General features: G+C 40.5%; 1 protein-coding gene across 1 annotated transcript in view; it reads right to left on the bottom strand.

The window, feature by feature from the left end:
• Nucleotides 1-15,754, bottom strand: part of WNK2 (WNK lysine deficient protein kinase 2) — a 312,190-nt gene that overhangs the window by 11,043 nt on the left and 285,393 nt on the right. Inside the window, exons 23-24 of the mRNA XM_077452096.1 lie at nucleotides 15,386-15,484; nucleotides 643-687 (exon numbers count right to left, since the gene is read on the bottom strand). Coding sequence (XP_077308222.1) covers nucleotides 643-687; nucleotides 15,386-15,484 — 144 coding nt within the window. The remainder of the gene's footprint in view (nucleotides 1-642; nucleotides 688-15,385; nucleotides 15,485-15,754) is intronic.

The following is a 15,754-nucleotide window of genomic DNA, read 5'->3' as shown; positions in this document are numbered from 1 at the left end:
GGCTCAAATGGTATGGTAGGCAGAATTTTCCTCATAAAACCTTCAAATGAAACAAAGGCAATTCCTAGCTTTCCTACTGCCCTTTTCACGTTCACCGCTCACAGTTGTATTTCAACAGCATTTCAAGACCTCCTTGACAGCTTCCCAATTGGTCCAAAGTACAGCCACTCAGGACACAGTCCTGTTGTTCTGCTTGGCCTCATTACAGTTACACAAATCTTTCACTGAGCTATAAAGCATGTGTTATTCAAGACATCAATCATGTTCAGCAATGTGGCTTATTTTCAGCTTTTTTGGATGTCAATGCTGGAATAAACTTATGGTCTGCTATTGTTGGCGTGAAACCTTTGCCTTAGCTGGGGTGGATTGAGAATACAAAAAATTCAAAATGACATTCAAGATACAGACCACACGACATGACAAAAGGTGCAAGTAACCTATGGATACGATGCAACAAACATATGATCAAGATGAGGTTTAATATGAATGCTCACAATGTGAGTGGGCAAGGGGTCAGGTAATTACCATATTTAAAACATATCATATGCAATATTCAGTACAACATCTAAAGAGATAAACAAGCAATCTAGCAACCAGAAATTTTCCACGCAATGCAGGAGAAAATGAAAATAGGATAGTTACTATTGCTGTGCTCTTTGCCTAGACATAGCCGTTTCAGAGTAGACCCTATAAGGCAAAGGGTACAAGAGAGAAGGGATTAGGCACAACTAAAAAAGAGAAATATTGCAAACATTCATGAACCATGAAAATGTGACTGCTGTGCGAGGAGAGGCAAGCTAAAAAGTGACTGCTTAAACAATGAAAAAGATGACAGCACATGCTAAACCAAAATGAAACAAATGAAAAGAAGCCTGTGCAGCCAGCACCACTGCAGCCTTAAATCTATGTGAAAGAGCCATGGTTAAAAGCAGGCAAGGCATTCCATTCAGGTAACATATTATAAAGTCATATCTTTTTAAGTGAATCTTTACCTAAATGTTAAAGCCCAACTCTTCAGCTAAATCAGCAAAATACATTCTAGGTAAAACAAAACAGGCTTGTAAAGTCTTACAGTTAATTTAGAGAAAGCAGCCAACAGTCTAAGTAGAATAGCCTGTCCACTGCCAGTATGCTGTAGATAAGGATCCCTACTCATTATGTGAAGCTATGGCCCCTCTTTAATGGTCCAACCCATTATTTGCCGAGTCAGAGGAAGATCTCGCCAATAAGCAAGAAGTGTGAGCTTTGCTGATTGCAGAGCAATAAGTCTGACTAAGCAGGGGGAATGTGTCGGGCCTCTTCGAGACCCCACTGCTACATAGAAAGGGTCCTTCTTACAGCATGATGTCAGGGGACACCTTTTGTTTTTGTGCACCTGAAATGTATTTCTCAAAATTGAACCAACCTTAATTTTGGCTTTAAAGTATATTCCCGCTTTTGCGGAAAAATTTGAGAACCCCCCCACTATATGCAAAAAGGGTGGATTGAGTGACCCAAAAGATCTGGCACTTCATCCCTTTCCAGTAGTAAAAGTGGTAGCAGAAGGGTTATAAGGCTTATAGCAGTGCCACACCAAAAAGGAAATTATGCAAAACCGATAAAAATATAGAAATTTTATTACATAGAAATAATATAAAAACAACGATAAAATTATTATAAGCGTAATAACTACATGGCACATATACTGGCCAAAGTATCCTTGTATGGAAAATAGTCACGATGAGTATCACATCCCTACATGTTTCACCAACAATGGCTTCCTCAGGGGATTATACAAATCACCAGGGTTCAAGGCAGCTCTAACAATAGATACACAAAAAAGGATTAATAGTTCATCATAAAATGATTGGGTGATAACAGCAATTCATATATATCATAGTTCAAGGCTCCTTTCATTCCACGATCCCCACCACGCTCACCAAAAGGGACCCCCAAGAGAAGAACACACCAAACAGTTCAATTTTGCAATAAAGAAGGTTCCATGTAGCCACAGCGGGCATACAGGGGCCAGACTACAAAATAAGTGTATATTACAATCAAGAGAAAAAAAAAAAAAAAAAAGAATACATACCTTTGGACAAATATCAGTCCAATATTTTAGGCTAACATAGCCTCTACTGTACTTACAGTACTGCTGCAATATGGTGTAGGTACAGGGGTTTGATTGCATTGTAAGCCTATTCACAGTGTTATATCTGCTATGCCAGTATAATTTCCATTTTTTCTTATACTACCTCATATATATCAATCCCCTTTTTTCTTTTCAATAGTGGTTTATAAGTGACGGTTGTCGCTTTTCCACACTTTGTCATTTGGTTTCAATATTTGGCGCCCCTGTACCTACACCATATTGCAGCAGAGCCTAAGTACGTACAGTAGAGGCTATGTTCACCTAAAATATTGGACTGATATTTGTCCAATGCAATTTTTTTTCTCTTGATTGTAATTTACACTTCTTTTTTAGCCTAACCCCTGTATGCCCTCTGTGGCTACATGGAACCTTCTTTATTGCAAAATTGAACTTGGTGTGTACTGTGCACTTCTCTTGGGGGTCCCTTTTGGTGAGTGTGGTGAGGATCGAGGAATGAAAAAAGTCTTGAACCACAATATAAATTGCTGTTATCACCCAATCATTTTATGATGAACTATTAAACCTTTTTAGTGTATCTATTGTTATTAGAGCCTTGAACACTGGTGATTTGTATAATCCCCTCAGGAAGCCATTGTTAGCGAAACATGTAGGGATACGATACTCATCACTGACCATTTTCCATACAAGGATACTTTGGCCAGTATATGTGCCATGTAGTTACTACTTTTATATTGTATGTATATTGTTTTTTATGTAATAAAATCAATTTCTATATTTTTATCAGTTTTGCATAATTTTCTTTGGTATATGTGGCACCGTTCTAATCCTTATAACCCTTCTGCCACCACCCCCCCCCCCCCCCCCCCACACTATACATTTGTTATGTGTTCCCAATCACATGGTACACCTTAAAATTATTAACAAAAAAATTCTCTTACCTTTCTAGTAGCTTCTTTGCAGCAGGGGTATACATAAGGCTCTATAGAGATTTACAGGCAGCTTTATTGTTTAGAATACCTTTCAATGTGCAATTAGGAAGAGATTGACGGACAGTTTAGGCCTAGTACACACGCTGAGATTATTGAATGATCTTTTTTTGCATGCTAGTCTCCATATCGAAAACGTTCCTAAAGTACAAAAATTCTCGTCCGACAGAAATGACGGAAATGATGTAGTATATTTGTATTGTATTTTTGGACAAAAACTGTACCGATTAAACAAAAATTGTACGATCTGGTATTGTACAATTTTTTTTTTTTTTCGTGTTTGTCCCTTTGGAAAACTTCAGATTTAAACGGTGTACTAAAGATCAGATTATTGTACATTCGCTTTAAAAACTGTATTTTTTGTACGATATTCTAATTGTGTATACAGAGCTTTAGGTGGGATTTTAAGCAAGTCAGAAGCAAGTAAAAAGGTAAGGAGCGACTTTCATTTTTTATGTTATGCTATGTGAATGTAACAAATATAAAAGTAGGGGTTATCACAATTTGGCTGCAAAAAGTGGAAATGCACTTTAAAAATGTATGTTCACAGTCTTGAGGGCATCAATGAGTAAAAGAAGGGCTGCAATACTGAAGAAAATGCTGCTTTAGGCCCCATTCAATGCTGGTCATATGTCTAAAGATTCAGGCACTTGGTCAGGCCATCTCTGCTGACATGAGGGATTAGAGTTCATACTGGCTCTAGAAGTCTTCCCATTAGTAGAAGACCTGTAACAAAATGGCAAAGATTTCAGACATATGGCCAGTACAGAAGGGAGTGTGCAACAGCACGGTCTCCAAAAAAAAAAAATATTAAAGTACTTCTACTCTATATCCATCTTTGAGAAACCATTGTTACAGTTTGTTAACATTTGAGTGTAGCCCTACATTTGTAATAGGTGTCAGGTGCATAAATTGCGTCAAAGGAAAGTTTGTGTTGCCATCTTAATTTTGTTTCTTGACCAGCACCGTGCAACACTGGTGTCAGAACTAACACAAATTTGCAGCAAACATGCCAAAGTGCTGCACACCCCAGAGCTAAAATGGACTGAAGATGGAAACACAACCTCATATAGCCCTGCACTTTCGGGAAGTCCCGAGCCCTGGTCCACAGACAGCGCAGCGCCATAGCTTTAGTTGTTCAGCAATGAGTATGCTGCAGGCTGACAGGATGTCAACTGCCACTTCTGCTATTGGTGGTAAATGTTTTGTTCTCAATTACTTACAATACCATCATAGCCTATCTCCCCTAATAATTGAAGTGCACTTATCCTTGAGCAGCGGAGGTGAGAGACTTAATTTACTACAAATTTACTACACATACTTCTGAGTAAGCCCTTCTTCTCTAATTGTAGCCTAAATGCTCTCAGTCAACTATTTTAATCCTTATGCTACTTCGCTTAGATATGAAGGTATATTTAGATGTTTTCATTTTTTTTTTCTCTTACATTTCTTCCGTTGCTTCCTGGTTCCTAGGCTATAATTATGTCATACATCCCAGGAGTGATTGCCCTCCTACTGGAGGAGCTTTCTCAGCTAAGCAAATTCTTTCGGCATGCCTGAGATAAGGGCAGATGGATTCCAGGAAGTAAATGCTACACAAATCATCTGCCATTACTCAAGATAACCGCTGCTAGAAATGTAAATGGGCCATTCTCCATATCTCAACAAAATAAAGTATGGAGACAAGAATGCATGGGTAGGTTTACTTTGAATATTACCGGTATAAATTAATTAAATAGGGTTTCGGTTAGCGCAGATACAGTTACGATCCACTTTAGTAGACACATCTGTTACCTCACCACGTTGGTTCCCCAGCGTCCACAGGAATGGGCAGCTGGAGGTCAAGTGAAGTAAACAAGGTGTATTTTTCCATCCAGGATACAATTCTCACCACATTTTTTCCATTTCATTTTGTCATTCAACCCCACATTTTGTACATTTATGTCTTGCTGCTGACATACATTTGTAAATCATCTGAAATGCAGTTCTTGAACTGAACTGTTCTGAGCAGTGTGCACTTCTATTTATTGTTGCATATAGTATATATACACACACACACACACACAAACACTGTTGGAATCAGACAGGAATTATTATTATACATTTACACAGCTGTTTGTACAGCCGAACCCAGCCATATGGTTGCCAGGCAGTTTCACACGTTTAAAAACAAAGAATGTGACACAACTTGAATAGCAGAATGAGTTTCTATTCAGCCCACCTGGAATGTACGGAACTTCAAAGAGGATATGGCGCCGGCTTGTCTGCAAGAACAGAGGGACAGTTGGTGGGGCGTCCGAGATCAGGCCACGAGATAGCAATCCAGTCGGAGCAGTTGCAATTATGGGCAAACACTGCCCCCAGAGGCCAAGTATGGCAGGACTGGTAGCCTGGGGGAGGAGACGCCCCAGAGACGCTGATTGGTCTATGGGAAAGAGTAGGATGGGCTATGGGGTGTGGTATGGCTGAAGTATGTTTGACAAAAAGGGTTGTGACCTGAGCTCTGTCCCTCTGTATTCCATCAGAAGACCCAGTCACGAGGATCGATAAGTATAAGGCTTAGATTGCACTGTGATTGTATGCTATATATTATTGTAACTTTTATTGATACTTGATGCACATTTTCCTTATTTCCTTGGGAAATAAATGAGATTTAATTGACCTTAAACGTGTATTGATTTCATAGCCAAGGGTGATAGCATTGTGATAGTAACAATAACATGTGCTTGGCATATTGATTGATAGCTAAACTATAGGGACTAAACAAAGGAATACATAACTGATAATAATAAGAATAGAGTGTATTGATCAGTTACTTCAAACACTATATTACTAAAAGTATTGTAACGCCTGCCTTTACACGCACATAAACTTTAATTGCATCCCAGTCTTAGTCCGTAGGGTTCAATATGGAGTTGGCCCACCCTTTGCAGCTATAACAGCTTCAACTCTTCTGGGAAGGCTGTCCACAAGGTTTAGAAGTGCATGTATGGGAATGTTTGATCATCCTTCCAGAATCGCATTTGTGAGGTCAGGCACTGATGTGGACAAGAAGGCCTGGCTCGCAGTCTCCACTTTAATTCACCCCATTGGGTTCAGGTCAGGACAGTCAAGTTCCTGCACCCCAAACGCGCTCATCTATGTCTTGATGGACTTTCCTTTCTGCACTTGTCCAACTCATTTGGTGGAGGGAGGATTAAGCTGTGGGGTTGTTTTTCAGGGGTTGGTCTTGGCCCCTTAGTTCCAGGGAAGGGGACTCAAGGTGTCAGCATTCCATGACATTTTGTACAATTTCATGCTCCAAACTTTGTGGGAATGGTTTGGGGATGGCCCCTTCCTTTTCCAACACAACTGCCCACCAGTGCACAAAGCAAGGCCCATAAAGACATGGCCTCAACCCAATAGAACACCTTTGGGATGAAATATATACAGGTGCATCTCAAAATTAGAATATCATTAAAAAGTTAATTTCAGTAATTTAGTTCAAAAAGTGAAACTCCTTTTATATTGATTCGTTACACACAGAGTGATATATTTTAAGCATGTCTTTCTTTTAATTTTGATGATTATGGCTTACAGCTAGTGAAAACCCCACATTTTGTATCTCAGAAAATTTCATTACATGGGACCAATAAAGGATTTTTATTACAGAAATATATGTCAATGTACCAGTATCATATGCACTCAATACTTGGTTGGGACTCCTTTTGCATGAATTACTGCATCAATGCAGCATGGCTGGGAGGCCATCAGCCTGTGGCACTGCTGAGGTGTTATGGAAGTCCAGGTTGCTTTGCAGTTCATCTGCATTGTTGGGTCTGGTGTTTATCTTGACAACACCCCACAGATTCTCTATGGAGTTTGGGTCAGGTGAGTTTGCTTGGCAATCAAGCACAGTGATACCATGATTATTAAACCAAGTATTGATACTTTTGGTAGTGTGGGCAGGTGCCAAGTCCTGCTGAAAAATGAAATCAGCATCTCCATAAATCTGGTTAGCAGAGGGAAGCATGAAGTGCTCTAGAATTTCCTGTTAGAGGGCTGCGCAGACTTTGGATTGGATATAACACAATGGACCAGCACCAGTAGATGAGATTGTGCCCCAAATCACCACTGACTGTGGAAACTTCACACTGGACCTCATGCAACTTGGATTCTGTGCCTCTCTACGCTTTCTCCAGATGCTGGGACCTTGACTTCCAACTGAAATGCAAAATTGTCCACAGTCCGTAATGATTTGGGGAGCCATGTCTTCTGCTGGTGTTGGTCTGCTGTGTTTTATCAAGGCCAAAGTCAAGAATGCAATGCAATGCAGATGAGCTGAAAGCTGCTATCAAAGCAACCTGGGCTTCCATAACACCTCAGCAGTGCCACAGGCTGATTGCCTCCATGCCACGCCGTATTGATGCAGTAATCGCATGCAAAAGGAGCCCCGACCAAGTATTGAGTGCATGCTATAGTGTACATGGGCATACTTTTCTGTAAGCCAACATTTCTGTATTAAAAATCCTTTAATGGTCTTATGTCATATTCTAATTTTATGAGATACTGAATTTGGGGTTTTCACTATCCGTAAGCCATAATCAAACTTTAAAGAAAGAAATGCTTGACGTAAAATCACACTGTGTAGCTTTACAAAATATATGAGCTTCATTTTTTAAATTGAATTACTGAAATAAATATAAATATATAAAATCCCTCTATAAAAGTTCCTGATAAATGCAACTCAAATGTACTGTACCTCCATAGCCCTTTAAAAGTTTCCAAGATGGGTCATAAGTAAACTGTCAGCATGACAATATATATAGCATCTCACAAAAGTGAGTACACCCCACACATTTTTGTAAATATTATATCTTTTCATGCGACAACACTGAAGAAATTACACTTTGCTACAATGTAAAGTAGTGAGTGTACAGCTTGTGTAAATTTTCTGTCCCCTCAAAATAACACAACACAGCCATTAATATCTAAACTGCTGCCAACAAAAGTGAATACACCCCTAAGTGAAAATGTCCAAATTGGGCCCGTGTCAATATTGTGTGGCCACCATTTTCCAGAACTGCCTTAACCCTCTTGGGCATGGAATTCACCAAAGCTTCACAGGTTGCCACTGGAGTCCTCTTCCACTGTTCCATGACAGAGCTGGTGGATGTTAGAGACCTTGCGCTCTTCCATCTTCCATTTGAGGATGCCCCAATAGGGTTTAGGTCTGGAGACGTGCTTGGCCAGTCCATCACCTTTACCCTCAGCTTCTTTAGCAAAGCATTGGTTGTCTTGGAGGCGTGTTTGGGGTCATGTTGGAATACTGCCGCGCAGCCCAGTCTCCAAAGAGAGGGGATCATGCTCTGCTTCAGTATGTCACAGTACATGCTGGCATTCATCGATTTCCTCAAGGAACTGTAGCTCCCCAGTGCCAACAGCACTCATGCAGCCCGTCCACCATGCTTGACTGCAAGCAAGACACACTTGTCTTTGTACTCCTCAACTGGTGGTCGCCACACACGCTTGATACCATCTGAACCAAATAAGTTCATCTTAAGGCCCATACACACGATCGGACTTTAACAACGGTCGGACGAACCTGTTTTAATTGGACAATCCGATCGTGTGTACACAAGTCCATCGGACTAAAGTCCAAACACGCATGCTCAGAACCAATGCTAAACATCAGCCAATAGCAGAAGTTGCCCAAAGGGCGGCAGTAAAGAGCTGAAAAACCACGTGATTTGTTGAAAGTTGGCTGAAAATGTTCTTACGTGTGTATGCAGAACAAGTTCACGGCCAACGCCCATTCGGACAAAAATCCACGGAAAAGTCTGGTGGAAGTCCGATCGTGTGTATGAGGCTTTAGTCTCATTTGACCACAGGACATGGTTCCAGTAATCCATGTCTTTAGTCTGTCTTCAAACTGTTTGGAGGCTTTCTTGTGCATCATCTTTAGAAGAGGCTTCCTTCTGGGACGACAGCCATGCAGACCAGTTTGATGCAGTGTGCGACGTATGGTCTGAACACTGACAGGCTGACTCCCCCATCCTTTCAACCTCTGCAATGCTGGCAGAACTCATACGTTTCCATTTCCCAAGGACAGCCTCTGGATATGATGCTGAGCATATGCACTCAACTTCTTTGGTCGACCATGGCAAGGCCTGTTCTTTGCCATGCGGAACCATGTTGAACTTCCAGTGACCAGTTTTAGAGAGAGCGATAACATCAAATTTAACACACCTGCTCCCCATTCACACCTGAGACCTTGTAATACTAACAAGTCACATGACACCGGGAGGAAAAATGGCTAATTGGGCCCAATTTGGATATTTTTACTTAGGGGTGTACTCACTTTTGTTGCCAGCGGTTTAGACATTAATGCTGGGGGGGGGTTAAGTTATTTTACACTGTTAAAGAAGCTGTACATTCACTACTTTACATTGTAGCAAAATATAATTTCTTCAGTGTTGTCACATGAAAAGATATAATAAAATATTTACAAAATTATTTTTGTTATACACGATTTATATAGTGCCAACAGTTTACGCAGCGCTTTACAATGTATAGGGGGGGACAACACAATGACAGTACAATAGGTACAGGAGGGCCCTGCTCGTAGAGCTTACATTCTAAAGGGAGGGGTTGGTGGTACAAAAGGTAATAGCTACAGAAAATTATTTAATGGGGGTGGCTCGGGGACAGTTGTGAGTTTTCACGGATCTCCTAAAGGTGGACAGGGTAGGGGCTGATCGGACAGACTGGGGCAGGGAGTTCCAGAGGATGGGAGAGGCTCTGGAGAAGTCTTGAAGGCGAGCATGATAGGAGGTAACAAGGGAGCTAGAAAGCAGGAGGTCCTGGGAGGAGCGAAGGGGACGATTTGGGCGATATCTGCCGATGAGGTTGGTGATGTAGATGGCGCGATGTTGTGGATGGCTTTGTATGTTATGGTTAGCATTTTGAATTTTACACGGTGGGGTAGCGGAAGCCAGTGAAGGGATTGGCAGAGAGGGGCAGCAGTCGACAGAGTTGAAATGGCATAAAACAATTGCAAAGGGAATAAAAATGCAAAAAAAAGGCTAAAAGGTGAAATTATCAGAAAATGTATGCCAGCCTGTTTTTTTTAGCTTTAACCTCCACTGAAAATAAACACCAGAAAATAAAAAAAATAAAAAAATGTAAAAATCGAAAACTATATCATCTCCACCCAGAAATGTGCTTGCTCAGTAAATAAGATAGTAGGTCTATCAAGTAAAAAAAAAAAAAAAAAGAAAAAAAAAAAAAAAAACTAGGCTAGTTTCAGGGTATCATTCCCTTTACTCCGAACAACCCCAGAGAAAGCTAGCCTCAATATAAATGATCTACCTCAACAACCAAGTCTGTGAGAAAGCAGCCTTGGCCAAGAATAATTTAAAGGGATGACCCTAGATGTCATCAGTGGTGACCTGCAGTATCACAGGTTTGCCCAGTAATGGAGTTAAGCATTGTTTGAGACCCCAGAATGATCTATGGGCACTTGAAGCCTAAGGCCACGTACACACGCGGGGACTGTTCGCCCAACTTTGTCCGCTGAACAGTGTTTCGGCGGACAGTCCGCTCGTGTGTGGGCTTTCAGCGGACAGTTTCAGCGAACAGTCCGCTGAACAAGGTTTTTCGGAAATTCCGAAAAACTGTCCGCTGAAACTTTGTTTCAGCGAACAGTCCCCTCGTGTGTAGGCTTGTTCGTCAAACTAAGTTCCGCGCATGCTCAGAAAGGATTTACACGCCGAAAGTTATAATGCAGTGTATAGGACATCGTATTTTCCGTCCCGTCGTACGTGCCGTTCACGTCATCGCGCACGGTTTCAGCAAACTGTTCGTTCGTCGTGTGTGGCCATGTCCGTCCATGCTAATTTTGAGCGGACTGTTTGCTGAAACTGTTTGACGGACAAAGTTGGGCGAACAGTCCCCGCGTGTGTACGCAGCCTCAGACATACAGTATGTGACTTCTATTCTTATTCTCTTTTATTCAGTACAGTTTGTTGACACTTCTATTCTTAGACACTTCAATACATATTAGTAGATGGATTCTACAAAAGAGAAGTTCGGAGTAAAAACAAAACAAAAAAAAAACAAAAAAAGTATACCCATCTATTTGAAGAGCTTGTATGTATGTCCCAAGTCAGAAAGACTGGATTGGAAAGGTGATGGGGATAATGTTAGCTGAGTAGTGGATCACCCCATGTAAGGGTACTTGGGATCTCTGATTCTATTTGAGCCTTATGAAGGTGCTACGTGTCTGGGTCAACCACAGTTTCCTCCAGCCTAGATGCTGCCCTGCTGGCCCTACCAGATCCTACATGTCAACAAATTGCCCATGTGTACCAACTATCCTGATTTTTTTCTCACCGTTACTTCTTCTGACTATTACGTAGCAAGCTGTTTAACAGAGCCTTTTTTTCCAGCCCATGATCTGGTTGTGGTTTACACATTCCGAAACCTCAGTAATATTTTGCGTCCTACATTTTGAGTACTTTAATTTGTGTTTGATTTATTTTGTTATGAGCTGATGCTAGATGCTCTTTTCTATGTGGCTTAATTTGGTAGTTGGTCTCACTTGTGCTCTATAAAAGGTTAATTTTTCACCTGCTGCCAGGTTTCCACTCATGGGAGACTTGAGGGCATTCGGCTGGTACACAAAGTCTCATCATGTGGGTGGTTGGCACAGCCGTTTGCCGCTTTGTGGGTGAGACCTCCCTGAACGAATCCTAGGTAGTTTGTCTCAATGATGCTCACCTAACAGCATCAACAGGCCACTGTTTGCACTAATTGTGTTTGTGATATCCTTTCTTGAATTCTTTTTTTTTCCTTAAAATGTTTCAGGACAGCTTACCATGATGCTATATCCTTATCTCTCTAATGTATGTGGTGTTTGCTTCCTTTAGACGAGAGATGAGGACATAGGAAGCTTTATGGATGTTGTGATACTAATTGCGTCCCTTCCAAAGTGGATGCAGGATCGATCCAATGCTGCGTCTGTCCCCCGCCGCCTCTACATTGAGAATTTAGTGATAAACTGTCTTTGATCTCTCAGTTCTCGGTCTTCAGTGAGCAGAGGGCCAGGGACTGTCAGTTAAAGACTATCTGCTTTGCCCTTCCAGTGCTCACTGGAGAGCTGGGCAATGGAGGGAGCAGGAGTGGATGATTTATATGCCCTTAGTGGCTTGCCGAGAGGCTGAGCCAGCTGCTGGTCCAGGTATGTGGTTGGATCTAGACATTAAAGTCAGTATCTATCCAGAGTCTGGACCAGCTGAGTTATAGCAGCCAACAGTCGGCTTTAGCCTGCTGGGTCACGGAAGTACAGAACGAGTTGTACTCCTGTGATCCCCAGGAGAAGTACAGCCAAAAGAGCTTTGGCCCTACTGCTCCTTTAACACGCATGTGAATCACAAAATCAGTAGCCAAATCAGCATAACATATCTGGAAAATCTGCAACAGATCAAACGGAGATTAATGTAGGTAAGAGTGATAACAGGAACGATAGCCAATGCTTGAGACAGAGGTTGAATTACTAAAGGCAAATAGACTGTTCACTTTGCAAGGGAACTTTTTCTCCAGAGCTTGGGGAATGAGGTGAATCGCTGCCGACTTCCATAAACCATCAAAAGCAAAAAATTTTTTTTTTTTCTCTCATGTTCTCTGCACGTGTTTGGATATGATTTGAAGAATGAAATTTGACCACACACCAAGCTTTGGGGAAAATTGCCTTGTGAAGTACAACTTTCTTTGAAACGTGAGCAGGCTATTTTATTTTAGTCAATTATCCCCAATATGTAGATCCACATGTTACTGCAAGCAAAGTATCTAAATCAAATGTCAACACGAAGTGATTATAGGAGTCAGTTAAATGATTCTGTTCTTAGCTTACTTTTGCCCTATAGTCTGAATGTGCTCTTTGGCTAGAGTGCTGTGAATACTTCATAGACTAGGCCAGGATTGTCTATTTCAATGGCACCTGACCTGCATTAATGACTCCTTCACCCCTAAGCTGTCTTCATTTCTCATCTTTCTGGTTCTACAAATGTCTCACAGCTATATGATGAAAAAAAACAAACACAACTATACCTAAATGAATGTAATTCTATTGAACCCAATAAGAAACATCTTTAACCGATTCCCGGTTTACTGTGGCACAATGACGCTGCTGGGTGAAATTCCATAAATATAGGAGTTTCCCTTATAGAGCAGAGGGCGCCAGCCATGCACGAGAGCCAGCATGGGGATTTGTGTGTGTAAACACACAAATCAGTGTCCTGTCAAAGGAGAGACAGATTGTGTGTTCCTACTAAGTAGGAACAATGGTATGTCTCCTCTTCTAGTCAGTCCTATCCCAATAGTTATAACAGTGTCAGGGAACACACAGTTAACCCTTGATTGCCCCTTGGTGTTAACCCTTTCCCTGCCAGTGACATTTACACAGTAATCAGTGCATATTATATATATATATATATATATATATATATATATATATATATATATATATATATATATATATAAATGTCAATGTTTCCAAAAATGTACTAGTACAAAAAAATAATAAAAATGCCATATATTTTTCCCATAGTTTGTAGCTGCTCTAACTTTTGCACAAACCAATCAATATACGCTTATTGTGATTTTTTTTTAACCAAAAATATGTAGAAGAATATATAAACTGATGAAGAAATTTGTTTTTTAAATATTATAGCAAAAAAAAAAAAGACGCAAATTTTTTTGGGTACAGCGTCGCACAACCGCACAATTGTCAGTTAAAGCGTCAGTGCCCAATTGTAAAAAGTGCTCTGGTCATGAAGGGGGTAAAATCTTCCGGGGCTGAAGTGGTTAAACTTGTCAATGGTGCAGGTTAAAGGAACAAAGCAGGACGATTTCCTGGTGTAAGTAAAACCTTATCCACGAATACAAGTATATCTGCTCCTTAGAGTTGCACAGAACCCCATTCCACACTCCTTTTTGATCCACTATCCCAACTCAAAACTAACTAGGAAAGGGCTCATAGGTGAAAACCCTAAAATATGTTACACATAGTAAGGAAAGAGACAGAATTAGACACATTAACTAGGTTAACCTTCTGTTGGCACTTATAACCTTGAGGTTGCCTGCATGGTTCTTAGTATTCAAGACTAAGCACATATAAAAGTTTTATGGTCCCAGTTTTTCCCATTGCTTATATCCATCACAACCAAAATAATGGTGAAACTAGATCTTACAAAAACTAGATCATATAAACAAATGCCAATAAAAAGAAAAAATACTAAAACACCTTAGAACATTGGGGCTTACAGGTTCGTGCCTGGCTGCTCAGACTGCGGGCTTTTGTACACATGCTTTTGCTGCTCAGATATTAGCCAAAAGCTAAGCACACAAAAGCATTCAAATGATACATGGGAAATAAAATACAAAGCAGTATCTGTAAATCACAGATGGAAAACAAAACGTTTCACTAAAAAAAAAAAAAAAAAATGATACTCAACCTATGGCACCCAATAATTTATATTTTTAATTCTAAAGGGTTTTGAGTACGATTATAGATATTAAAGGGTCAGTCCACACAAAATCCTCTCTGTAAAGTTTCAGCTATGGATGGGCTTTAATAGGCCGAATCATCTATTGGCTCCTTTTTTCTTTTTGGGCCCTCAAGTTGAAAGAAACTTTCAGGAACTCACCTGCTGAAAATTCACAACTAGCGTCCAATAGAGATATAAGAATTCCATAGATGATTCAATTTACTGGCATCTACTTAATCTAATATATTTTTTGGTAGACTGACTCTTTAGGCAGTCAAAGGAAATATGAGGAATGCCATTGCTGAAATTTTCTTCTGAAAATGCCAGTTGTCTGGCTATTAAATTGACCCTTTGAGTAGTTTACCCAAAACCAGAATACTAAACAGGAATGGCAGAAGTTATCTGCATATTTGTTTTGGGTCAATGACTTAGAATATTAAAGCAAGAGGGTCACCAAGATAGACAGCCATTTTCACAAGTAGAGCTCAGCAATTAAAGCACGTGTGTTTAGCCTACCACAGATTTCCTTTAAGGTAGCCATAGACCTCAGGTACCTGGCCAATGATACCTCTGACTTCAAATGATATAGTCAGATAGTCTTGGGTTTCCAGCATGAGCATTTTGAGACACCTATTTTAGCAAAGGTTTGGGTACCATATGTAGAAATATGATATACTGTCAAAATAAAAAATAGCTAAATGAGTGCATTCAGTTAAAGAAAAGATGCTGAGGATGAAGGAGAGATGAGGCGTAGTAAATACAAAAGAACAGATACAAACAGATGGATAAAGACACAGGTCCACTGAGGAATCGGGTACGAGGTTTGCTACTAGACTTATAGGTCACTCTCTCAGACGTTTGGTGGTAAACCGTCCAGCCTGTAGATGAATATAGAAGGAAGAAAACAGAGAAATAGACTGATGAACTATCATTACCTCTGATGGCTTGCTCTAAATCATCAAAGCAGCCAAGCGATTCCACTGGCTGCCTAGCAAACATTCTAGAAAGTCGAGAGAACAGAATAGTCTACAAAAGATAAGGGATGGAGATTATGTAGATAATGACCCTTACTTCTGGGATAGGAACCCCTTAACAAGGTAAATTCTAACCAAAGGAATGTCCAGCACACAGCTATGAATCCATTGGGC

The sequence above is a fragment of the Lithobates pipiens genome, unplaced genomic scaffold, assembly GCF_037356315.1.
Source record: "Lithobates pipiens isolate NorthernLeopardFrog02 unplaced genomic scaffold, aLitPip1_a1.2 Scaffold_23, whole genome shotgun sequence".
Classification (NCBI taxonomy): domain Eukaryota; kingdom Metazoa; phylum Chordata; class Amphibia; order Anura; family Ranidae; genus Lithobates; species Lithobates pipiens.
The sequence above is the reverse complement of the archived record's forward strand: the minus strand, read 5'-3'. Positions and strand labels throughout refer to the sequence as shown.